At 49.5% G+C, this 26980-nt stretch overlaps 1 protein-coding gene across 2 annotated transcripts in view; it reads left to right on the forward strand.

The window, feature by feature from the left end:
- FRMPD1 (FERM and PDZ domain containing 1) overlaps window positions 1-26980 on the forward strand; it is a 53738-nt gene that overhangs the window by 11349 nt on the left and 15409 nt on the right. For both annotated transcript variants that reach the window (XM_067553344.1, XM_067553345.1), the window contains exons 3-8: window positions 13424-13528; window positions 14551-14708; window positions 18793-18895; window positions 20260-20305; window positions 21376-21483; window positions 26577-26672. In XM_067553344.1, the coding sequence (XP_067409445.1) occupies window positions 13428-13528; window positions 14551-14708; window positions 18793-18895; window positions 20260-20305; window positions 21376-21483; window positions 26577-26672 (612 nt within the window). In that variant the 5' untranslated portion in view covers window positions 13424-13427. The remainder of the gene's footprint in view (window positions 1-13423; window positions 13529-14550; window positions 14709-18792; window positions 18896-20259; window positions 20306-21375; window positions 21484-26576; window positions 26673-26980) is intronic.

The raw sequence follows: 26980 nt of genomic DNA on the forward strand, positions 1-26980 counted from the left end.
TGGATCCCGTGTGATTGGAGCAGGCTGGGGCTAATCTCCGTATGGTCAGGCTTGCATTACCGCAGACGGTGCGCCTGGCGCTGTGCCCCCGGCAGGAGGGCATGGTTCGAATCCCAGGGAGCGTGGTGCTGACGGAAAGGTGGTCTAGAGAGTGACAGCAGGGCTGTGGGGGCTGTGACCCCTGGATGGTCTGTTCCTGGCAGTTGAGTTAAGTGATGTGATGTTAAGTTCAGATCCCAGAAATGGGGAGGGCTTTGCTAACATCTCTTTGTCCCTCGGTGTCCCCCTCCTCCCCGCCACTTCACTACAAGTCCTGGGTTTTCCGGTTTTGTTGGGCTGCTTTTCTGAATGGTGCTCGGACTTGCCCGGCGTCCGACGATGACGTGCTGCAAGCTGCATGCAGCAGACAGAAAGGAACTGAGCATCCTGCCACAACCCGACGAGCTCCGTACGGCGGTGCGGCTCCTTAGCGTGGATAGCTCACGCTGCCCTTTGGTCATGGGGCTACTCGGGGTTATGTTTGTAACCCTTCGCCAGCAATTGTTCCGGGGCCAAAGTAACCGTTGTGCTAAAAGAGAAGGGCGGGGGTCTGTCCTGCCAACAATCACCCACGTGAACGGCCCCATTTAACCCTAGGAGACCACTCGATCTGAATCAAGTGACTCGCACCTGGGCGGGATCTGAGCCTAAAGGTTTCCATTGTGAACACAAGCGGCCCTCACTCTGCCTCTTGACCCCAGGAGAACTCTGGGCAGATGGAGGCTGCAGATCAATACCCATTAATAACGGGCTGTTCTCTGCAGCTGCATTGCTGAAGCATGCACTTAGCTCAGCATTGTGACGTGGTTTCTCCCCTCGCCCCCACGGATGCACTCTGTTGGCGAAGAGCCGTCCTGAGAAACGCGGAGAAAGATCTGAGGGCCCTGATTTGTGAGAGGCAATGAACTACCACATTCACAGTCTTGTTGGAACAGCTTTTGCATTTGTGCAATTCCCTGGCACGTGATATGCAGATCAGATTAGCCTCTCATAACGGCCCCTTCCGGCCTTAAAAATCTATCCTCTATGGTACGGATATGGTCCCGTGACTGGAGTACCGGAGTGCCTTACAGTCTATAATGCATTTATCCTCCGCAAGGCCCTGGGAGGCAGGGCTATTATCTCCATTGTACAGTGGGAAACTGAGGCACAGAGAGGTTAAATGACTCACCAAAAGTCACAAGTCTGCGGCAATACAGGAACTTGAACCCAGATCTCTGGCCCACACTACTGGACCGTCCTTCCTTCCAGATAAGTCTGTCTCCTATACCAAAAGCCCAGCGGTGGCAGTCTGCTTCGGTATCACCGTAGCGAGGGTTATCCTTGCGTGCAGTATGTTCTCTCTGCCCTCTTGTTTTCAGATGCCAACACATTTCATCATGTCACGGAAAAATAGTGGCCATCGTGTGCAATATAAATAATGATGGAGGGAAATAAGCACAAGCATTTACACCAGATGTGGCCAGTTAGGCGCCCTGGCGTGGAAGATTTCAGAGCAGTGGCAGTTTCACACGTCTCTCTAGTTCATGTATTTAGTTAGTTAATTTAACACTTTAGTTGTGGGGTCTGGTGGGAGCAGAGGGGCCTAGTGCTAAAATGCGACAGAATCGTTAGACAGTCCTGATTTTTTGCCCCCGGGAGAGAAAAGGGGTTGAGGAGAAGTGTCCTCCTGTCCTGCTGCTTCTGTAGTAAGGTAGGGATAGCTGCCGTGATTCAAGCGGTGCCTTGCTATAGGCTGCTCCATCGGAGGACGCTGCAGCAGACAGCAGCTGTGGTCGCCATCAGGTTCCTGATCCTCGTTTGTGAGGCAGAGAAGGTCCTTGCAGGATCTCTCCCAGGTTTTACACAGGTCACTGCATGTGCGGATAAAGGAACTCAGAAGAAAACTGTTTGCTGAAAGTCACGGTTGCCTTCATCTGTAACTCAACATCACCAACCAGGAAAGAACATGTTTAATGTGGTTTGATTTATGCCCCACAGGTCCCCTGCTGTGAAACTTACGCCACGTTATGTACATTAAAAATGACTGCTCATTACTGAACCTTAGACGCAAGTCACAACAGGCAGCCTCAACACCCGCTTACTGCTGCTAGTTAGTAGATTGGCCGTCATGTATGTAACCATGGAAAGCCAGATTAAAAACTTGTCTCACGTTTGCAACCAGTCCATCTCCAGTAATAGGCTGCTTATTTTGAAGAGGAGATTAGACTGATAACTTTTCAGTGTATTCAAGTTTGTATTGAAATGGGGTGATTCTTGAGAGGTACTCATAGAAGATGAGGGTTGGAAGGGACCTCAGGACATCATCTAGTCCAACTCCCTGCTCAAAGCAGGAACTAAACCATCCGACCCAGGGCTTTGTCAAGCCGGGCCTTAAAAACCTCTAAGGATGGAGATTCCACCACCTCCCTAGGTAACCCATTCCAGTGCTTCACCACCCTGCTAGGGAAAAATGTTTTCCTAATATCCAACCTAGACCTCCCCCGCTGCAACTTGAGACCATTGCTCCTAGTTCTGTCATCTGCCACCACTGAGAACAGCCTAGCTCCATCCTCCCTGGAACCCCCTTTCAGGTAGTTAAAGGCTGCTATCAAATCCCCCCTCATTCTTCTCATCTGCAGACTAAACAAGCCTGGTTCCCTCAGCCTCTCCTCAGAAGTCATGAGTTCCAGCCCCCTGATCATTTTTGTTGCCCTCTGCACAACCTCCACTCCTGGGTTGCTCCCCCTACAGCTGCCTGCGTGCCCTTGCGGAGCTTGGTTCGGTTTTCAGGCAAGCAGCTACGGTTACTGGGTGAAATCAATGACTCTGTTCACCTTTATTTCTTTAATAATTATCTATTCTATAAAGGATTTCCCTATAATCTGGGATCTAACGCTAGCCACGGTTTTTAAACCGCTTCCCACTCCATGAAGGCGAATCTGGCTAAAGAGGAAGTTGATTTTCTGCTAATATTAACAATTCAGAAGCGACCCAAAAACTGCCATGGTCCCAGTGCTTCGTTCCTCTCACTTTTGTTCTTTCCTGATGACATTGTGCTAATCCCTTTTACTGACAAAACGTAAGACAGGTCATAAAACAGCAACCACAAGTAGTCACGATGTTAATTACGCGGCAGCTCTTGAAAGGTTCCTATAGATTCAGGGCCTTGCCACCACCCTGGCAGCAAGGATTTTTAAAATTTTTTTTTTGTTTTTAATTGATTTTTAACGTGTTGTTTATCGGAAGGCAGCCACTGAGCGGAGTGTGTTAGCAAGCGGCAGTAATAACAGCAGAAGGAAAACACATGGGAAAACATGGGATTGTGACAATCTTGGGGGGGACCAGGGATCAGAAAAATGCAATTCCATCCGACATAAGCTAGGTGTGTCTGGAGGTTCCTTAAGCCTGGTCTACGCCACAAACTTAGGTCGACAGAAGCTGCCTTACGTCGGTCTAATAATGTATGCGTCTACACTACCCGGTCTCTTCCGCCGACCTAATTACTCCACCTCCGCCAGAGATGTAGCGCTTCAATTGATGTTGATGGGCCAACGGAGGGCAGTGTAAAAGCAGCGTTGGGTAATTTGACTGAATCGGCCTCCAGGAGCTATCCCACAATGCTCTGCTGTGATTGCTCTGGAGATGGTTTTCACCTGTGCTGCACAGCTGCCAGGTACACAGGAAACAGCCCCTTCCCTGTTAAAGGCCTGGGAAATTTGGAATTCCCATTTCCTGTTTGATCAGTGTGGAAGGCGCGCCAGCCCAGCTGATCGTGGTGACCAAACGCCCCGAACGCCCTCCAGCCTGGAGTGTGCAGGAGGGGGTGGACCTTATCAGTCTGTGGGGAGAAGATCTGTGCAGGCACAGCTCTGATCCAGCCATAGAAACGTAGACGTCTACGAAAAGATCGCCTGGGGCGTGGGGGAGAAGGGCTACACCAGGGGGACACAGCAGTGCTGCGTGAAAATCAGCGAACTGCAGCCAGCGTAGCAGAAGCTGAGGGTTCTTCAGGTTTTGTACCACGGACACGCTGTTTCTGCAATGAGCTGCATGCAATTCTCAGCGACAACCCCACCACTACCCCCAAATGCAGCGTGGATGCCTCCCAGGAGTCGGAGTCCCAGGCCATCTCAGGCAACAACGAAGAGGACATTGTGGAGGAGGAGAATGGGAGACAGGTGAGTGGGGGATCCATTCTCCCTGACAGCCAGGAGCTATTTTTAACCCTGGAGCAGTCCAGCTGGTTGCAGGACAGCACAGTGGTGAGTATGCAATTCCAATCAAGCTGTCGGGGTTACATGCTCTTATGTTTTGTGTAATATGAGGAAAAAGTGAGCTGCAGTGGTTATATGCTTCCAAGGGGCTGCTCCAGCTACACAGAGGGTGCCCTCTGGAAAAGACTATTTATGTGCACAGGGATAGTCCGGGAGTCCTCTCTGGAGATCTCCAGGAAAGTTGCAGGTACTCTGCAATCCTTTGCAGAAGGTTTCTGGGGAGGGCTGTCTTATTTCTTTCACCACGGCAGGACACTTTCCCACACCACTCCAGTATTAACTCTGCTGGCATCATTGCAGTACACAGCGTAGCAGCATAAGGACCCGGTCTGTACCCAGAGCTTGCAGCATCTGCTCCCTTGCCTCCTGTTACCCTCAGGAGATTGATATCAGTGGCAGTTTTCATTACAAACGCTCGTGCCGCAAACACCCACCCCTGGTGATTTCCGGGTCACTCAACCACAGTTTCACTAATGTGCCCATGGGGTCAGCATTGACCTCACAATCTGCAAGTCCAGGGTGACTAATACCAGCAGCATTAAGGGAAAGGGGGCTGGCCTTCCTTGTTGTTTCTTGTGGCCGCAAACCCCCTCTGTTGTCCCTGTCCCCTTTCCCTCCCAGAGCCACCTCAGACAAAAACCACAATTTGGGAGGCTCAGTGCTGGTCCCTGGTCTCAAAGCAACGTCCATGTTGCTGGCGGAAGGAGGGACATTGTCCACCTGTGCTCCTGAGATGGGTTGTCCACAAGTTGTAGCACAAATCCCTTCGCCCAGGCCGCTGGGCCATACTCACCAGGGCTGGAACAGCAAACTGTTTCGTTGACTAGCTAGGGATTCTGTTCTGTTCTGGCTTGCACTTGAGTGTAAGACGGGGAGTGGTGGTTGTTTTTTTAAATAGCAACCTTGCAGTAGACCCAGGGTATGCTCTGACAGTGGTTGCCTTGTGGTTTGCCTGCCTTCCAGTGGAAATCTTGGCCTTCAGCAGTGTGTCCTCCACACTGGCGGAAAAGCTTTTGCAGATTAGAGGGCGGAAAAAGAGAATGCGTGATGACCTGTTCACTGAGATAATGAACGCCTCTGGGCAGGTGACATGGAGCTAAGAGCCTGGAGGATTTCATTGTCTGAAGACACGGGCATGGAGAGCATCCCAGGAGCATGAGCATGCCATGCAGGATGAGATGCTGTGGATTATGAAGGACCAATCAGAAATGTTGAGGCACCTGGTTGAGCTTCAAGAAAAACAGCTTGAGGCTAGACTCCCTCTGCAGCTCCTGCAGAACTACCTGCAAACATCACCCTGTTCCCAATCCCCCTCCCCGAAACGTTCCAGGAGGTGAGGGGGAGGGGGGAGGGACAGATGCAGTATCCCTTCCACCCAACACCGGGGGAGGGTCCTAAGAACAAAAGGAAGCCATTCGAAGACTTTTGATGGGCAAGACTTCTGTGCTTTCACAGACAAGCATTTGTTTCTCCCCTCCCAATTTTATCACACCATTTGCCCAAGGTTAAATTATTTTCCTGTTCTTTCAGATTCTTTGTGAATAAAAGTCAATGTTTCGTGAATGAAATACTCTTTATTTATTCCAATCCTGGGGGGTGCAGGGGAAGGGGAGGTACAGGGAAACTGATGCAGTGGAAGAAAAGGGATGGGAAGGCACAATGCAGATAAGCAGCACACATTACTGTGGCTCGTTACTGAAACGGGTTTTCAAAGCCTCCTGGACACGCAAAACTCCTTGATGGGTTCTTCTTATTGCCCTGGTATCTGGATGCTCAAAACTAGCTGCGAACCTATCTGCCTCCACACCCCACCCCTGCGGAAATTTCTTTCCTTTGCCTCACAGATATTATGGAGCACATAAGCAGGCAACCATAACAGTGGGGTTACTGCTTTCAGTGAGGTCTAACCTAGTAATCAAACTGCACCAGCGACCCTTTACTCAGCCAAAGGCACAGTCCACCACCATTCTGCACTTGCTTAGCCTATTATTGAACCGCACCTTACTGCTGTCCAGGTGACTGGCATACAGCTTCATGAGCCACGGGAGTTAAGGGTAGCCTGGAGCTCCCAGGATCACTATTGGCATTTCAACACCATCAATGGTTATTTTGTGATCTGGAAAGAAAGTCCCTGATTGCAGCTTTCTGAACAGACCCATGTTCCTAAAGATTTGCACGTCATGCACCTTTCCTGACCATCCCACGTTGATGTCGGTGAAACGCCCCCTGTGATCTACCAGTGCTTGCAACACCACTGAAAGGTATCTCTGTATACTCTTTGGCAAGGTAGTCTGGTGCCAAGATAAGAATATGTGTGCCATCTATCGTCCCAATGCTGGTAGGGAACCCCATTGTGGCAAAAACCATCTACACATTGCCCAGAGTCACTCACCTTCTTAGTAGAAGGTGATTATTGGCCCCTCACACTTGGATCACAACAGCTCCCGTGGTAGATTTACTAATGCTGAATTGATTCCCCATTGACCGGTCGCAGTCTGGCGTTGCTAGCTTCCACAGAGCGATGGCCACTCGCTTCTCCACTCTCAGACTCAGAGCAGCTCTCATGTTAGTGTTGCTGCACTTCAGGGCTGGGGAAAGCTCTGCACAAAGTTCCTGGAAAATGGCCTTCTGCATCTGAAAGTTGTGCAGCCACCGCTCATCATCCCCAAGCTGCGTAACGATGCGATCCCACCACTCGGTGCTGGTTCCCCAGGCCCAGAAACTGCGCTCCGCTGTATTCAGCTGCTGCCTGACTGCCAGCAGCAACCGGGGATTTTCATTCGATGGCTTGCAGCAGGGCGGCTTGAATGACATCGCAACGTTCCATGCGGCGGCTCCTTTCTCGGCTTTGGAAATACTGCAGAATAAGGCGCGAGGTGCTGGTAACAGATACAAGAAGAGCGCCCAGCTGAGCGGGGTCTGTGCGTCTCAGGCTATGGCACACATGCAGCCAAGCCAGGCTTTCGGAAAAAGGCATGAAAATGTCTGGGTGGTTTGCCGTTGATATCAGGATAGGGAAGGAGGGCGCGATGGAGGAAACTGCATCACAGGAGGCTGAAACCATGTTCCCATTTCCTCCTGTGGCAATGTTTTGGTCCCATGAGGCTGTGGAAGCCCTTACACTATGGGATAGCTACCCACGGTGCACTGCTCTGCATCGATGCAAATGCTGCTGGTGAGGATACTCTCCTCCGACACAATGAGCGTGGTGTGGACGTGCCCGACTGACCAAACTGCTGTGGCGGTTGGTTGTTGACTTGTCGTGTAGACGTGACCGTGGTGTGCCAAGCTGCACGACGTCTCCCGGAGTCCTACTGTGGTTCATTTCTTCCTCCCGTTCTACACGATCCGTTGCTCCAGTGTCATGCCTCATTCTGTCTCCATAGGCCACTTCAGGCCATTAATGATGACAGTCTGTGGCCCCGAGCCTGCAAACACACATGCACACACGTGCACTTACTCCCGGGGCGTAAAGCTAAGCGTCGGCATAACATTTAATGCCTGGAGCACATAGGAGCAGCAGGAAGCCTGCAAATAACTCGGACTTATTTAAATGATAACTTATTTGTATATCCTATTGCAAAGGCTCCCCAGTCACGGATCGTCCTTTGCACACGGGCACCTACTAGCCAGGGACGGACGTGAAACCCCTCCCCATCCCATCTGGCTGCAGAATGGTCTTCAGCTCTCGGCTCCCACCAGGCCCCGCTGGCTGCTGTGAAGGGGAGGGGGGCTTAGACTCTTGCAGTGCAGGTTCTCCTTAGAGCCCAGCCGTCTGAGCAGCTCTGTTGCACACACTGGCCCGTGTGCCCGCGGGGCGGTGGGCAGACGCTTGGTTTGTAAGTAGCACGGAGCCATGTGTTGTGTGTTCTCTCACCGTCACACCATGAGAATCCGTACTGGGGGCTGCTGCCTCTGGCAGGGGGTCTTCTGCATCCTGTTTCTCGGTGGTGTAAAGCGACTTTCAGAATTAAGGAGAAGCCAGAGTTTGCTCAAGCGGGCTTCTTGGAGAAGGCACAGGGGAGGACATGTGGCTGGAGTGGACGTGGGACTCCCTGCAATACCTGCCAACCCCTAAGCTCACGGTTTTTGAACACTAGCTTTAAAATAATGAGATTTTTTTTAAAAACATCTTGGGTTGTCAGGTGTTGGGCTAGGTATTTTCAAGCGTTTCTGCCAGCTATGAGGGCTAGAAACTTTCTATGTTTAAATGAAAGCTGAGACTGCGATCATATGCAATCCCGAGTCTGGGAGCTGGGAATTTAAGAGAAACGCTATTACGAGACTCGTGATGGCGCTGTGAGAGTTATCCCCAGTAAGACTAGATGATCATAATGGTCCCATCTGGCCTTGAAATTTACTAACATAGATTTTGCATCCATCACAAATGGAATTGAGTAATATAACCTTTTTTCCCATTAGCTGGACTATCGCATGCATTAGAGGGTTTTCAAAAAGGCTGTTTTCTCTGCTGCTGCCATTACAGTGTGGGTCATGACCTGTGGGTCCCAGGAAAGCTAGATCTGGAGCCATCAGCACTAAACACACATTTGCAGAACATACCATATTATTATCCTTACTTATTTTGTTTGTGGAAGCACCTAGGCGCCTCAGTCCTGGATTGTGCTAGGCGCTGGACAGACACAGAACAAAAAGACAGCACCTGCCTCAAAGAGCTGACAATCTAAGGCAAGAGACAACAGCTGGATACAGACAGATGGGGCAGCACTAGGAAATAATGTGATGCTATTGGTCTGCGTGGTAGGCAGTGGTCTCAGCGCACCAGCAGCCTAACCATTGTCAAGTGTTGTGTAGGCATCGTGGTAGAGGAGGGTTTTAAGAAGGGATGTGAAGGGGGACAATGAGATGGCTTTGGGAGGGAGGGTTACAGATGATCCTCCCAAGTGTGCGGAGCAGCATGAGAGAAAGCACAAATGTGTCTGCTGGAAAATGTAACAAGCAGGAGATGGAGCCCGGCACGGTGGGCTGGTCAGGGGTAGGAGGCGACATCTCGGTAGCGTGTGAGAGATGATGTGTTGGACGGGGATGGGCTAGAAAGGCGAGAAGTGTGTGGTTGATGTGCTGGACAGAGAAGGATGCTGCAGTTAAAGTGACGAGCCAGGACAACGGCTCTTGCAATCGCGTGTCTATCTTGCGAGGTATCGTGCCCAGGAAGCGTGCGGTTTGGGAGCGGGCCGGCCGACGGGAAGTGTAAAATATTCCTGCTGAAAGGGAGCTCACGCTCCATATGCAAGGAACAAACGCACCATCTGCCATCGTCAACAGGGCTGCTTCCTCGTTTTGAAGTGTCCCCGAGGTATGCGGTTTTCTTCAATGCCGGCCTGCAGCGCTCTGCCATAGCGCTGCCAGGCAGCTGCAGGAAAGCCCTGTTTCTCTAGAGGATTCATGGCCAGATGCAGTAACAACGAGCCTGGAGGCAAAACTCCAGATCCGGCTGCATCAGCAAGTCAGGCAGGCCTAGAAAATGCTTCACCAAGGATCTACTGGGGAACGGATTTTATGCCCTTTACTTCTGTCCACCCGACTGGAGCAGGAGGTGAAGCTGGCAAGACAGCCACTCCCTGAGGGCTGCAGAGAAGCCAGAGTACTGGGCCAGCCCCCATTTCCCCCCAGAAGAAAACTGGAGTTAAAAGCGGTGGGGGGAGGGGTTCTGTTGGGCGGGGCCCTAGTTCAGCCCCAGGTTCCCTGAGCCTCCATGGGTTTCATGTCTGGGTCCAAAACCAGCTGAACTGGCATGGCTCCAGCACAGAAGTTTCATACCTCTCTCCTGGAAACCCTGCCATCATCTCTTCTGTATCTGGAGTGATGCTCATTATTATTTGTATTGCATAGCCTCCACGTGCCCCAGCCATGGGCTGGGACCCCATTGTGCTAGGAGCTGTACAGACAGAACAAAAAGATGAACCCTGTCCCCAAGAACTTCCAATCTGAGTTTAAAAAAAAAGAGAGACAACAGGGGGATGCAACAGCAACAATCTGTTTTTCTTTCTATAGCTTAATACCAGGCATTGGCTTTTCATGCTTTTTCGATTAAAATGTCTTCATGGTGTCCCCTTTTATTTCTGTGTGTTGTGGATTCAGTTGAAGCCTGCAACTTTTTCTGGTTTTCCCAGTGTGTGAAAAGCAACTCTAAAACGTGGCACAGTGGTTTGCTGGGTTTGTCTGAGACCGTGCATTTGTGCCTGAAAGTGAACTAGCGGATATGGGCGATGTTGTAACTGTAGGCGGGCACGCTTCATCTTGGGATCTGAAAGTCAAGCTGGGCGCTTTCCACCTCATCACTGGACGAAGAGAGTTTGTAGCTGGAATTCTGTTAATGGCTTATTCGCCAGAACTTAATCTAACTCTTGCCCTTACAGCTGATTAGTTCTGCCGGGCCAACTGGACTAAAAACATCTTATTTCTGCCTGTAAAATCAGCAGCTATAACTCTGAATAGAGAAGAGAATGGTTCTGTTAAGAAAGTAGTCATTTTGGTGTAGCCATATTTCTGGCCACAACCTTGAAAGGATGTAAATGAAATTACAGTAGCTGGAGCTGAAAAAGAGCATCCTTGGCTTTGAATTTTACTGCAGAAAAGAGGACCAAAGCTCTTAGAAAGGGTTATAATTGTAATGTGTATAAATATGTGTTTAAATAACTGACAAAGAGGAATGATTTGTGTGCGGGTAGCTTTCTGGATGTCTTGTTTGTCTACACCAAAACCTCTACACCATCAAAAAGAAAAAAACACCAGAGAACTGATTTGTGAAGAATCGGAGCACCGTCCCCCTAAGGGCCATTGCAACGTAAATCTGAAAGGCACCAGGTCTTCAAGCAAAAATATACATGTATGTATTATTCTTTTATTGCTTGAAATTGCTAATGCACGCTGGTCGTTGATGCAATTTCTTGTAATTGTATAGTAAAATGATACCGCTGCATGGCGAGGTCGCATCACAGACCCTCATCATCATTGTTCTATGCTACCATAACAAACTATTAAGATCATAAAGCAGATGAATGTACAATGTTTGCCCAGAGACGAAGGGTAATGCAATCTAGAGGTTTAGCACTGTCTTTAGAGGTTAGTCATTTTTGTTCCAAAGCTTCCATGCCCAGAATACCAACGTTCAGAGATTGAACTAGTGTGTTTTGGATGAGTTCTGCTTTAGTCATTCAGAGAGATTCATCTAACCAAATCCATTTCTGTAGTCCAAGGATTAGCAGACATCCGTACACTTAATCCAGTTGCATTAGTATAGAATTTAGTTTGCAGCCACTGGTTTTAACACCATTCCTCCCAGTGTGAATGAGCCTGCCAGTCCAGTTCCTTGCTTTGCTGTTCGAAGTTCATAGAAGTTCGATGGCTCCCTGGTCAGGACACATCTTTAAATTGAGACAAAATTCTATCCCAGACAGGGCATGTGGCTTCTCTGTGCAGTGGATATTCCAAGGTAGCTGGAACCTCATCATCCAGCCCAAAACATTCCTGCAGCCTGAAGAATGATTCCCTTCCCCTTAGCACTGGCGAAGTCGATTGTGCTGGTCGTTAGCCCCATCGGGTGGTCAAAGGCAAAAGCACAGCCGATGCTGACGAATAACCAGAAGAGTCTTTCCCTCTCGCCCCCTGGCCAGGAGGGCTCACCCTCCCCCGTGCTGCTGCCTGAGTATCAGGATCTCTTTGAGCACAAACTGTGAAAGCTGGTGTCAGGTTGGACCGACCTATTGCTGGAGCGTTGGCGGAACTTAACATTTAGAATGTGGATTTGCTGGTACATAATATTCTAATAATTTGGAGTCACTGCTCCAGAACTGGAGGGGCGCTTTTCCAGAGCGAGGGCGTTGTGCTGCTTCAGTGCCCTGAAATAACTATTCTCTTACACCTCATGATTGCTGATAGCAGAGAAGATTTAGGCAGGGACTGGCCAGAATCGGTTTCTGTAATGGGAGCCGGTGGCACCCAACAACCGTGCTAATGAAATGCACACAAGGTACATACAGAGGAGAAAGCAGGGGATGGAATGGTAGGAAGTTCTAGATAAATTAACTCTTTCTGTTGGTAACACTGTATGTTTTAATCTAGCGCCGTGGTTTTCAACCTGTAGTGTGCAGACCCCTGGAGGTCTGCAGACTGTCTAAGATTTCCAAAGGCGTCCACATCGCCATTTGAAAACTTTGAGGGGCCTGCAAATGAAAAAAGGTTGAAAACCACTGCTGTGCGACACCAATATGTGGGTTCATACAAAGTAATCGATGTCTTTCCATGTGTCCCTAAATTATAAAGTGGGTCACAGTTTGCGCATAGACTGCATAATGCCTCTGTGTAAAAGTACAGGAGCAGTATTACCAACCCCAAGCATTTGGAAATTGGGTTGGGGTCTCCCAAAATGATGAGATTTAAAAAATAACAAAGGCTGGGTGCTTTTTTTTTTTTTTTTGGTTACCTTTAGTGTTGTCGGCACTGAGATTTATGTTTTCTAGCTTTTCTCTCGGATGGTGAGAAACTTAATTTAAAAAAAAAGTTGAGATTCTCATGTATTCATACGAATCCAGGGGAGATGAGAATTGTGACAAAACCATCAGAGTTAGCAACTGCCTACGGCCAAATCGTGCCTCCCAGAACATGTGACTCAAGAATAGGTGCTCCCACGATACACCTGGCCAAGCTTCCTGCTTTCAGACAGACCCCTGTGCAGATTGTTCCAGCTAATAGCACGCAATGTGCACGGGGTGACTCGATCAGCAACATACATGGTCCAGGGTGCAGACCATGTCTGATTCCTATGCAGCTGGCTGGAACACCCCACCACATGTCATGTGCAACAGTTCCCAGGTTCTGGCCCGTGAAGTGAAATGCATTTATGAGAAACGTCACTGCGTTTTAGAAGGGATGCCGACACTCATGGTTCAGGGTTGAACTAGCAGCTTGGGCCTGGGAATACACCTCCCTGGATGGGCAGGTAATCCCATAACTGTCTATTGTAGGGTTTGTTGCCCCTTGCATCTGGTCCTGGCTCCGGTCAGAGACAGGCACTGGACCACTGCTCTGATCCAGTCTGGTAATTCATACGTCCCTGCTAAGTTTGTAATTGTGATTTAAAGAAAAATAATCTCTGTCTTCTTCAGGTAAATGGAAGATCTGGAGACTAACTTATTCCAAACACGCAAAGCCCGTAGAATAGAACAAATGGTAGCAAGGTGGCTCCGTCGATCTCGGGATAGCATATCCAGGTAAAGACATTTTCATGAACAGATATTTACTAGTCGGGTACTGAACAGACTGGTTTCCAACAAGCTAGGGAGGGTCTGACTCTTCTTTGTCCCTTTCAGGGAACATGAATACCATATTTTCTAGAACATAACATGCATTACATTTCAAGCAGCCCAACGCTATTTATGGTGGACCAGATGTTGCTACGTTTACATATTGGGTAGTGCCTTACTACAGAGTCCATCTCCCTGTAATCAGGCCACCACCTGCTACGAGTTTTATTTGAAATTGTCTATTTCCTTAGTGAGGATGTTGTTGTTGTTTTTCTATTCTGCAAACCCGCTGTCGTATGGACCGCGGACCACAGCTGGGAACCGCTGCCTTAGTGGACATGTAGCTTATACCAGCAAAGACGTCCTTTTGCCGGTCTCGTGTATACCGGTTCTCTGAACAAAATAAGCTATGCGAGCAGGAGGTCTCTTTATGGCTGCGCGTGCCCAAGGGCTTTAGCCCAGCATAGCTGTCAGGCAGGGATCACACTTCTTCGCACGCCTGCCCGATGTAGATATGCTGACAGACGTTTGTAGTGTAGACCTGGGTAAAGCAGGGCCAGAATGTGAATCCGCTTAGTAAGCCGTGCCTGGTGAAGAAAGCATGTCGCACCAGCACTCAGCAGCCTGCACTGGTTCCAGCCGGATTCAGACCTGTACGGCCCTGAAAGGGACCCTCCTGTCTCTCTGTGCGACACTGCTGTGTGATCAGCTGTTTTCTTGGGCTTTCCTTAGCGGGAAAGCTGTGGGCTAGTCTGAGGCGGGGCTGCTTCTGTTTCGGGGAGACCCATTCGTCTCAGTCTGGGCTGGTGTTGCGCGCACAGTGCCCTGCAGACTTTCGTTTTCCGGTCCCCTTGTAACGGTTCGATATTTGTAAAAGCCCCGCTGCGTTTTTTGAGCGCTCCCTGTCCATTACAGAAGCTCTTCGAAATCATCACTGCATCGATCTGTGCTAATCCTCAGCTTTTTCTTCCCCCTATCCAAATGCTCAGGAGCAGATCTTCAGTGGTGGACGTCTCATCCGATGGCCTCAATCAGCCAGTAACCCGTGTGAAGCTCACGGTCACCATACACAAGGATTTGCTTCTCGGGCACTATGGCTTCGAGATTTCACCAAAGCCTCCTCTGGCTATCACATCAGTTGTTGCAGGTAGGGATTGTCCTCTCCCCTTCTCCCACTTCCCCCTGTCCCCCACATAAGTGCCCGGGGAACTGACGGGGGGGCTTTGACTCCAGCCTTTCTCTCCTGTACAGTGTTCGCAGAGTAGGTGTTACCAGGAGAGCTCCAGAACGTTTAGCCCCACGCTTCCTAGAATCAGAGTTTAATGCCCCTGGGACCACCCCATCTAGTCTGACCTGTCTCTCAGAGGCCACTAACACCTCCCATACACCAAATCCTCTGCCTCTTGACCAACCGTAGGCCTGGTCTACACGTACCTTCAAATTCAGCAGCCGTCGACGGGCGTTACGCCAGCCACGCAGGGCAGCTGGCGTAACGCCCGCCGACGTCGTGACCCCTCTTCTACGCAGCGTCTTCCCTGCGCTGCGCCACTCGAGGGGGGTGGTTTTAACGCGTCGACTTCCGGATCGATCGAGTGGGTCTTCACCGACCGCTCCATCGGTCCAGACAGATCGATCTGACCGCGGCGGATTTGCCGCCGTCAGTGAAGACGTACTCTCACTGCGGAAGGGTTTGCCACTGCGGAGATCAACCTGCCATGTGAGAGATCCCCTGTCCCTGCTAATCCGCTGATTGGGCTGGCTGAATATCTGGCTGCACTTCATATTGGAAACAGATGTTCTGAGCTGGATTTTAGTGCTGACCTGCAGAGTCGTTTGCCCCTTCAGCCTTACCGTAAAGGCTTGTGCAGGTCTGGTTTTTTATACCCGCTGTCCCTGGTGGTAAACTCGTATAGAAAATTTATGGTGCCCCAGGTGCCTCTTTGAATGACTGGATGAGCTTTTAGACTTGAGTACCGAAGACGAGAAACCCGTATATTTGTGCTTTACAAAGCGCTTCGGGATCCTTCAGGTTGAAAGGCACTAGACAAGCGTGTCAAGCGCTATTTAAAAGCAGCGTTCTTTCAAATACGTTAGGTTGAAATTTAATTAAAGCACGTCAGCCCTCTTCATGGAACAACCCACGAGTGCTGTGTAGGCTGATGGTGTTGTAATGAGTAGGTGTGGACCGCAGTCCACAAACCGTTACATCTCCAAGGGGTGCTGTTTAAAAAAGCATGGAGGGGAAGGACAGAATTCATTCTGCGTGTGTGGATGCCATTTTGGGAGCAGGGTCAGACTCTTGGGCCAGGTGTTTTGTTGTTGTTGTTTTAATTATAGGCATGAAATTGCACGGGTGGTGCTTCTGAGCACCAGTGTGATAGTGCAGGCGGCGGGAATGATTGTGCGTGCAAACGGTGCCCGTTGTTTAAAAAAAAAAACAATCTGGGCCATAGGTGTTACCCTTGGCTCTGCTACCACTGCTACGGGGCCACACGACCTCAGTCGTTTAGCCGCTCCGTGCCTCAGTTTCCCTCATCTATAAAACAAGGATAATACTTAGTCATCAAAACGATGGTATTAATGAGATGCTCAAAAGAAAGGTGCTCTGGAAATGTGTTGCCATTTGTCATGAGGTATTCTTTTACAGGTCAGAGTAGAAATTGGTTTCTGGGGAGAAGTTTTCCCTTTCTGCACCCACCAGTGGAAGCTCGGGCAGAATCCGTTGGGTTTTGTCCCAGTTTGATTTTGGTAATTTGTCCGGCTGAAGCTTTGTGATCAGACGCGTGTGTCTGTGCAGTAGAACGTGTCACGCCGTAAAAAGCCCTTTGTGCACGCCGTGGTTGGTGCAGGAGCACGTGGGTGAAGCTGCACATTAATAGTGAAAAAGTGTGTAGCATTTCTCATCTTCTGCACTTTGCAAACATCAGCTAATCAACTGTCCCAGCTTCTCCTGTGGGTCAGGTAATACACGTTGGTATTACGGATGTGGGGGAGAGGAAGAGGCACATGGATGTTAAGTGACTTGCCCTGCAGACGAAGTCAGTGGCAGAGCTAGGATCAGAGCTGAGGAGCCCCTGGTCTTCTGTTCTGTGCTCAGAGTCGCAGACCAGACTTTTCTCGACCGTGGCTCTGCCTTAACTCTGAACAATGTGTACAGTCCAGGGGTCCCCCAACTGTGGTACAGGACTTCCATGTTCCATCCATTCACATCACAAGCATTTCTTAAGGGGGTGGGACGTGAAGTGTGGGAGCTGCTAAGGTAGGTTTTTCACTTTTCTGGCAGCAAAGTTCACGGGAAGTTGAGTTCCTTCTCTCTCTAATTACATGGGTAGCCTTCTCCTCACTGAGATATCCGAGTGCTTCGCAGTCATTCGCCTCACAGCACCCCTGGGAAGGGCAGAAGGGAAACGTCGTCCCCTTTATTCCAGCCTGGAAACTCAGGCACAGGGCACGCGGGAAGTAGCAGACTGGGACTCAAACTCAGGTGTCCCCAGGCAGCGCTTTAGCCACTAGGCCGTCCTGCCTCCTTAGTGGTGGTGAATGCTGCAAGAACGACTTGTCCCGGGTGTTGGCGGGGTCCCTTCCCGGTGCGGTGCACAGCCGTTGTGCTGGGCTGACATCCTGGATTCTCTCCGGTAGGGGCTGGCACACTTGTCCTGCTCGCCCAGTATAGAATCATCTGAAACTCCCACACGGTCAAGGTCACAGCTTGCTATTTTGTGGCAGCAAAGGCCATATTGCCAACTTCCCAGCAGTCCCTGGGACGCCCTATGGCCTTGATCCTGCATTCGGATACACACAGCTGGACCCTGGCTCCGATGCAGACGGGGCAAAGCAGTGAATCTGCTCCGAAGCACTGAAATACAAATGACGTAAGGCGGATACTACACATTATCCAATCATTAACAGTAACACCTGATCACATCCCCTCTGGGTGTCTTGTTCTGTGTATGAAGTGTCATATTTTTAAAAAACCACAGGGGATTCCCAGTCAAAAAACTTCATGAAGATGGAGTGAAGTCTTAGCGTTCAGCTTACTAACTGAACTGTAAAAACCTCACAGGGTGCTATAATTATCCTAAACCACAGGCATAATACATTCAGAGTTAAAGCTAAAATTAAGAGAGATCTGTGCTTGTTAAGGATGGAAATACACAGTTTAGGCACCCACATAACTTGAACTTTGCCCTGCAGTGACATCCTGAGCGGGGAGCAAACAGTGTCTTTAAAACATTTTCATCTAATCTGGGCCCACAAACTCGAAAGTGCTTTAATCGTAATTCCGTGGCCCCTGCATGGTGTCGCTAGAGGGCAGAGTTAAGGTTATTTAGGTGCACTCCAGACCTTAGCAAGTCTGGAGTTCTTTTAAGTTTAACTGGTGAATCACGTACCATCATGAGAAATACCTCTTCAATCTAAACAGACTGGGTCCAGCTGGGTTTGCTTTGTGGGCGAATCAGTGGAATGTCCCTCCTCATCCAACCACACTGGGCACAGAGCTGAGCTGGGTTTGCCCTGGTGGCATCAGGCTGGGCTAATAGCGTGTCTGATCATGCCCGGGGCTGTGCTGCTCCGTGACACTTATGCCTTTCCCCTGCTCCCCCACCTATCCCTGCCTCTTCTCCTCCCCGCTCCATCTGCATTCCCCAGCTCCAGCATCTCCTCTGCGTATGCCCCATCTCTACCTCCCTGCCTTGCCCTCACAAATCCATTCCACACCGCCAATCCCTCCTTTGCCTCCAAGCCCACCCACCCTGCCCTAGCATCAGCTTCTCCACGTTAACCTCCTAACCACCCCTCTCCCTTCTCCCGGTTCCTCTGCAGTGCGCATGCATCCTTCTGGGCCTGATCCAAAGCTCTCGAAAGCGGGCTTCAATAGGCTTTGGATTAGGCCCTGTGATTTCAGCTGCAACTGATAGATTCCAAGAGCAGAAGGGACCTTGTGAATTGGTCACTAGGGTTATTAACGATGCATTAACTACAGCTGTTAACAGTCGCTGGGTCTCTGAGTTACCCCTCGGCCCAGTCCGGTAGCACATGTCCAAGGCCTATCGAGCAGCATAAAGTCTTCAGCTGTGCAGGGGATGGAGAGAGAGTTTGTTCTCACCATCTGGGGCTGGAAAACCAAACCTAGGTGCTTCTCCGAACAGCAGCGCCCGCGGCAGTGATCGGCACAAGCCCCATGGAAGCTGTTTTGCGTGAGTCGCTGACCTGCTGCTGATCTTTGCTAGGAAGCACAGCGGATGGGAAGCTGCTGCCGGGGGATCAAATCCTGATGATAAACAACGAAGCGGTGGAGGACGTTTCCATTGAGCAAGCAGCAGATCTTTTAAGGTATGGTCCCGGGGATGGTACACCGGCCGCTCCTGGGAACCGAACGGGCGATGAAGATTTCAGAGGGCTGGTCTGTCACTCCAGTCACACCGCTGCCTGGGCAGCCGTTGCGCACATGGCTTTTCACCGGGGAAATTCCAATGGTCATTTCATAGTGAGTGCATCAGATACAAGAGTGTGCAATGTGTGTGCGAGTCTGAGCACAGCTGTGCAAGAGAAACTTGTGTCCTGTGATTCTCTCTCGTAGTAGGAGTGTTATGGCAGTGCTGAGGGGGGGCCCCCCCTGAGATCAGAGCTTCATTATGCTGCCCGCAGTCACACCCCGTCATTCTGTGAATTTTGAATGTGTTAAGGCACCTCCCAGCAGTCAGTTGCCTTTGGCTGTGGACCATGGAAACTGCTTGGTGCTCCTGCCTGGGTGGGTTGTTGGCAGCAGAGATTGAACATGGAGCCTCTGGTTCTAAAAGCAGGAACTTCTTCTGCCTGAGCTGGAAGACCAGGGATCTTAGCCTTTCAGCTGTCACAGGCTCATGGGCTTTTCTGGGTGGCCCAGCCACCACCCGAGGTGACGGGGCTCCCCACTGAGTCGGCGTGGGTCACACTCTTGATTTAAAAAAAATAAAATAAAAAATTAACAGTGAATGTGGTTGGTATGCCAACTAATGTAAACGCAATCTCTTAAACATGAGAAATTGGCATTTTTTGGGGAGGGGAGGGGGAAGGAGAGGGGGTTAGTTCCAAATTGAAACAAACCAAGAGCTGAAATTTCCCATGGAACAGAAATTCTGAAAAACTTGGAACCATAAAAACTCCGGACCATAGAAATGTTTCATTTTGATAATGTCAAAACTTTTTAATACGTACAACATTAAAGATAACATCGCTATGTAATGTACTATATTTAATGTGTATGTGATGGATTAGAGATTTAATATAAATTAAAGTCCAAATGTAATTGATCAAAATGAAGTCGAGATGAAATATTTTTGCCTTCCTGAAATGGAATGCTTTGATCGTACCGAAACGAAACGAGAGAGAGAGATTTTTTTGCCATTGAAGATTTTGTCGAAGTTGACACGTTCCTACAAAACGTTTCAGTTACGACGAAACTCCATTTCCCAATCTGACGGAAAGCTCCTTCATCCACAATTTTTCAACCAGTTGCACTGAGAACAGCTGTTGAAGGTACCACATGCTGGGGGGAACAGCATGGAAACACCATCAGCTTTCTCTGTGCCAGAGCTCCCCCTGAGAGCTGGTAAAGCAGAAATGCCAGAGGGGCAGCATACGCTGTAAATTACTGGTATTGAGTCTGAGCCTTTTGTTTACTGCTACGCTTGGCTAATTGTATTTGTCTGTTGCAGGGAACCTGAAGACTCTCTCCTCCTTACAGTTCTGCGGTGTACTTCGGTAAATTGCCTCTCTCTACACTTTCCACTAGAATTGCTCCGTTGTGACAGGACGTTAGTCCTGGGTGGGGGGGTCACAAGGCTGGGCCCACAAGTGCGGGAATGTGCCGCAGCTCATCCAGAATGACCGGCCCGTTCCAGAGCCCGTGGAGGCTGGGTGTTGAGCGGCACGTCAAAAGCCGTAAAGCAGCCGTTACTCATTTCAACGCACACACTCCCAGATGCACCTTTTTAGGGTTTCCTGACAATTCGGCACCCGTCCCCCTGCAAACCCCACAAGAGCACCCTGGAGCCGTGGGTTGGGTTAGGAGTTAGGGTTAGGGTCGGGGTGGGTTTTTTTAAATTTTAAAAACCTCTTAGAAATATAAGGAATGTCAAGTCTCCTCTTCCCTGAATCTGCTAGAAGAGGGACTAGCGGGTCTCAGACTTAGATTGAGAGGGTTTCTCGCTCCTTTACTGAAGATGTGATGGGGACTGAATCTTTTAACAGACTTTTTTTTTAATCCCAAGTGTTTCTCGGGTGTTTGAGTTACATAGGCATTAACGCAGCTTGAAACAGGCTGAACAAACAGTCACTCCCCCTCTCAGTTATTCCGGCTTCCCCTGTGCGGCCTCTTGGATGTTACAATCCTGCCAGGGCACTGGCTGGCCAGGGAGTCTTGCAAGAAAAATGGGTGCAAATATCTAAAGCCCTGTGTAAATCTGCTGTCTGCTGATTGGCCGTTGACCAGTAACAGGACACCTTTGTAGTCACGTGACCCCTTTGACGCACCCTTTCGGGGTCCGTGGGTGCCAGTCACTTCAAAGTGTACCCATAAAACACCCCTTCCAGGCCCCCGTGGCTTTCAGGATGAGCTGCCAGGAGAGAACCTGGACTACAGAGTACAGATGTCCAGTGAAATGGGAGTCACTGGGTGGCACTCGGGGTCTATCCACTGGTTAGACTGGCACAGGTTTCCCAGAGGACTGTGAACCACAGTGCCGGGTCGTGGAGCCCTACCGCCAGTGCGTCCTGTTCTCACATTCAGCAGTGGCCGGACGCGTTGCAAATACAGCGCCATTGTTTTCCAGGGTGGCCCTAAGTCGTCGTTTATTACGGAGGAGAAGAGGGCTCGGCTGAAAACCAACCCCGTCAAAGTCCGTTTTGCCGAGGAAGTGCTGGTGAATGGCCATTCTCAGGTCGGTGCTGCGTCGTAAGGAATTGGTTCACCAGAGCGGCTCGCTGACGGGGCTGACGGGCCCCGTTTCCATGCACGCTCGTTTGAGCTAAGTGCGTGAGAGCGTTAAAGCAGAGCAGAGCAAGCTCGTTAGATCTGTCGTTACATTTTGTCGCCGGGTTACACGGCCAGACACCAAGGGAAAAGCCCAGGATTAATGTTTGTCTGTTGCTACCCTGAATGCATGGCAAATGGGTGCTTATTCCTTCCATGCTGAGGAAGTGACCTCGAACTCCCTCCTGTACCACGGTGTGGAGGGTGAGTGTGCTCTGTCCCCCTTTGGGTGACGGGGAGGGGTGGGGTTAGCCCACGCGTAAGTCAGTGAGTTCACCCTTAGCTGCTGGGCCAGAGTCAGTGTGTCCCCCTGTTCCATAGGGTCATTTGGCCTTATGGCCAGGCAGGGTAGGTTGCCACCTGGGGTGGGTGGTGGCCAGGGTAGAGGGACCCCGGCCCCTCCATACTCTACCAGGTCCCAACCCAGGGCCCTGACGGTGCCAAAACATGCTGACAACTAACAGGGTAATGTCTAACCCTCCCCTCCCCCACACCTGAAGGTGCAACCCAGGGGTCATCAGGGTCTCTGGATCCCTCTGTGAGCGGAGCATCCTGCGACTCCAGGCTCCGTCAGGCATCTGCTGATTCTGGGGCGGTTGACGGACTCCCGGTGTCTCTGGCTCCCATGGGCTGGTGCGCCTATGGTTCCCAGGTTGGAGCCTCCCCTGCAGGTCCTTCCTCCTCAGCATCCACCCCCAACGGAGTTGAGCTGCTCCATTTTATACTAGAGCATTTGGAGCATGCCCAGTAGGGTTGAGGGGGGCGTGGCTTCCTCAGCCCACAATGTGGAGTTAACCCTTCCCCGTCCAGTGCGGGGTGAGTGTACCCCGTCACACACGGCAACAGCAATGTACATGATTGATGTTAATGGGTTGTATTTTCTATTGAATGCGACATTATACGTTCTCTTAAAGGTGTTTCTACAAGTGACTGGGTGTAACTGAATTGTATCTTAGATCTCTGCTGTCACTTTTCCCTAAGGGTTTGTCTATGCTTAGCCTGCTTCAGTGGCCTCGTGCTTTAGTGTAGACAGTACCTCCTCCAGTGGGAGGGCTTATCCCATTAGCATAGGTAATCCACCTCCCCTAGACTTTTCACACCCGAGAGACGTAGCTATGCCGATGTAAGTTCGCAGTGTAGACCAGCCCTGAGATGTCTGCGGTGCTCAGACATCTGCCTTCCTGAGATTTCGTTTACAGGAGTATCGAGCCATCGTATCGTGGCTTGAAATTTGAAGAGAAATTGGTGAGCTCAATCATACACTAATGTAACGTAACTGTTGAGTTGGAAGCAACTTGATGCATACAGAATATACAACATGTGTGTGTGTCTGTCCGGCTGTTTCTCCAGCCATGAAAACGTGGCAGAGAAGGATACAGAGTCAAACACTGGGGGGGGCGGGCGGGCGTTCCTGGTCGTTAAATCATGTCATGTTTCCAAAAAAATGAAGAAATCTGCTAAATACTTAAATCTGTCACAAACAGGGTAGCTGAAGGGCCATTTTTGGTAGCCCCAGCTTTGAAGCTGGCTTCTCTCCCTCTTCCCTTCTTACCAAAGAGGTGTTGTGGCTGAAGTGCCCCCCCCAGAGTCAGGGACTGCTCTCGTATTAGGCCCTGTGTTTCTCCTTTCTCAGAGCGACGGCCCTTGTATCCCCTTTCCTCCCCTGCTGAGTCGGTCTGGGCCAGCAGAGGACAGCACGGGCTCCCTGAAGGAAGCTCAGTCGCCAGCCACCCCCCGCCCCCGTGCCGCGTGTGTCGAACCCTTGTGTGAACTTGTAAGCAGCTGTTCCTTCCTCCCTCTATCCAACGACAAAGATGCTGCTGGCGAATCACTTTCTCCGCAGCTCTGGCTACGCGTGGCATTTCCAGCCCGTTGGGCAGCACAGAGCATGCTGGCCTTTCTGCACCTCGGGCTGCTGTCTAAATCCCGAACATCCCAGCTCCCTGTTCTCCGAGGTCCCTCGTAAGGGATTGTTCATACTCTGACGGCCTGTGCCGTTGGACAGGAGAGAACTATCCCAGCCAAAGGGGACAAGGCCACTGCTCTCCTTACCAATAAGGCAGCTAGTTACCCAGGACTCTCCAGACACTGGAGTCTTGTCCTTCCTGCCAGATGTGCTGTGGTTTCTGCTGCCACTGAGGAAGGGGTCAGCTGTAACCCAGCCAGGATCCCGATTCAGGAAAGCCAGCCTCCTGGTTCATCACACACGTAATCACGTGCTTCCGTTCCATTGACTCCACTGAGACTTACGCGTGTGCTTAAGTGCTGCCCTGAACTGGGTCTAGATGTGAAGAAAAGTAAAGGAATTATTGAAAGAAATTAAAAACACTCCAATGTAAGTGCTAGCATTTGAATCTCTTAAATGCCTGGTCATCAGTCTTAATGACATCCAGGTTGTAGCACAAGATTTGTTTTGACAGTGCCAGCAACTTGATTCCTCAAGAGGTCTTCCCAGCCGTGAAAGTCTTTCCTGCCACGGCTTTCTGTGGAGATAGGTGCTAGGAGAACCAATGAATTCCTTAGGCATTAACCTTGCAGTGTAAACGACAACTAAGCCAATAGTCTCCTTATACGTGCAGAGGGAAAATACAGTTACATACTCTGCAGTGAGCAAAAGAATGGTGCAGTGAGACACGCTTCAGAATTGAACCAGGTCTCCACAGTCAAATACGAACACAACAGAAATGTGTATAGTATGTGTCTGCTTTCCTGGAAAGCAGCTTTCATTGCAGGCTGACTGTGACCCCATGTGCCTAGGGTAGCCCACCTGAAAATGCCAAGGTCAGGGCAGGCTGCAAAAAGGAGAGCAGATTCTCCCCAAACTGGTGGCTAGCACTGTGGCTAGTTGGAGACTAACCCACACACTGGTTATCAAGTAGCCAAAAAAGAGGTTACACAGCCCCCTTTATTGCATTTCAGTCTCTGACTCCCAATCAGCAAGTAGGTCCAGTGAAGTCAGAAGTTATTTAAAACTCTGCTCACTGTACAAAATGTTCTCCTGATCCCCAAAGGGGCAGCCACGTACCAGATCAATACTAGTCTGGCTCTTACCCAAAACACCACGCTGCCTTCAGTAGCTAAAACGAAAGGTTTATTACGAAAGAAAAGAAACAAGCGAGAAGAGAGCTGTTAAGTGATGAAAGCAATCAGATACAGGCACATGACTTTAAAGTCTATATATCAGGTTCTCAGCAGGATTGGTGAGTTTGCTGGCTTGTAAAGTCCCATACCTGGATGGGTCTGTCAGTCCTTTATTCAAAGCTTCAGTTGTAGAGAAATTAATCCAGAGGTGAGAAGCAGGCTTGAAGACAAGATGGAGATGCTGCAGCCACCTTTTATACCTTTTGCCGTGTGGCCTGTACATCCTTCCTTTGTCCCAAACACAAGCTCACAGCGCATGGGCATGGAAAAGCCCTCTGTCCACAGGCATGTCCCTGCATGTGCTGCTGACTCGTAAGTGTCGCCCCTGGGTGCATTGTACAGCTGATTGCTTTGATGGGTCATGGAGCAGGCTGGACAGTGCTGATGCTAATCTCTTTGGGCAGGTCATCCAGTAACAAAGCACACGTTCGAGTTACAGATACATCACACACATTCATGACTTACAATACAAAGCTGTTACGTACATATAGAGACGTTTATCATATTTAGCAAATCATAACTTTTCCATTGATACCTTACATGGCATATCTTGTAAGATTCACTGCAATTTTGTCACATTGGTATTAATAATATTCTAAAAGGTCACTCATGCTCCATAGAGCGTCACAAGACCTATCCCTCTTGTATTCCCATCCAAAAGCTGCTACTCTTTTCCGATAGAAACTGGGGTGAAAGAGCCCAGCATCCATAATGGTTACTGTAATCCCAACCACTGCATAGCCTTCTGCTTCTGTACCGTTATTTACGTCTTCATGCAATGTTGCTAACTGAACTAAACCCCATTTGGAAATAGCCCAAAAGCTCCCTCGTGCTGCTGAAATCTGAAACTCCAGTTTGAGAGCAGGAATTATTGATGAGACCAAATGCTTTCAAACCTTCATTTCCCAGGGTAGGTTCGGTTTATATCCTTCTAGCAGAGCTCTATGTGGGAGATGAGTCGTCCAAGGGTCATCGCAAGGTGAAGGTCACTGAGTGTCTTTAGATCTATTTGGAAGCTGTAGACCAAATCCTAAATTGGTGTAAATTGGTGTAGCGCCACTGTAGTCAATGGAGTGATGACCTATTTACGCCAACTGAGGATCAGGGCCTACACGTTTAGAATTAATTTTTAAATAGTCTACAAGATCCAGCCAAGAAAGAGTAAGATTCCCAACTTGTCTGGACTAGCAGAAACATAGCCTACCGTAATTGCTCAGGATGGACTATCATCATTACATATGCTGATCAGCAACAAAGTATAGTTTGTAATTTGTCCACCAAACTCTGTGTATAGATTCCAAGACAACTTGTGAGCTGACGTTACAGAAAACAACAGCAACATCTCATTTATGCCAGGAGCTTCCTGGGACTCTTTGGCTTATATCCTCAGATCCTATAATCTGGAATAGCTTCACGGAACTCAATGGAGAAATTTAACCCCATCGGTTTGATGTCCCCAGCTGAGGGGCTGGTCTATGGAGGCTACTAATGTGAGACCAACAGAACTTTGCTTGATAACAGTAGCATAAATGTGTTACTTTCCTCTGTAATAAGTAATCATTCATGGGTCCCCGAATAGGAACTGGACCAAATTCATCTTTGGTGGGACCTGCTGTTTTGAGTGGGATTTTTATCAGAGTGAATTTGTCACTTGGTGCCTCTTTTGTCCTTTGTTTCATACCTAGACATAATGCTAAGATGTCGTGTATGGGGCTTTATTTAAAGGTGGAGAAAGTTTTGCATTTAAATCTGTATTTGTTGCATTACCAAAGATGATCCCTTGAGTCAGCCCCAGACTACCAAAAACCCTTGACATCCTATGCTATGGCACCTGACCATCCAGGTTGTTTTGTTGTGCAGGGGAATTCTCTTCTGTGTCTGCCGAATGTTCTCAAGGTATACTTGGAAAATGGACAGACGAAGGCTTTCAAATTTGATACCACCACTACGGTGAAGGTATTGTGCTTTGGTTGGTTGCTTTTATTCCTCCATTTAATCTGGGCAACTTCACAAAAGGGAGAAACATAAACATACCAGGAATTGATTGTCCAATACGATCTAGAGAATGCGGATCCCTGATGTGCAGACACAAAGGATACCGGATTTGGGGTGCAGGGAGTGGAGAATAGAAATGAGCTATGGGCTTTTACAGCCTTTTTTTTTTTTTTTTTGAGATGCTCAACACCTAGATCAACGTCAATGGGAGCTTCAGGTGCACTGCAGTTTGCAAAGAAGCCGTTACATTTTAAAATTGCATATAAAGG

The sequence above is a fragment of the Emydura macquarii genome, unplaced genomic scaffold (assembly GCF_026122565.2).
Source record: "Emydura macquarii macquarii isolate MOO-44397 ecotype Brisbane River unplaced genomic scaffold, CSIRO-AGI_Emac_v2 contig_1451, whole genome shotgun sequence".
NCBI classification, from domain to species: Eukaryota; Metazoa; Chordata; order Testudines; family Chelidae; genus Emydura; species Emydura macquarii.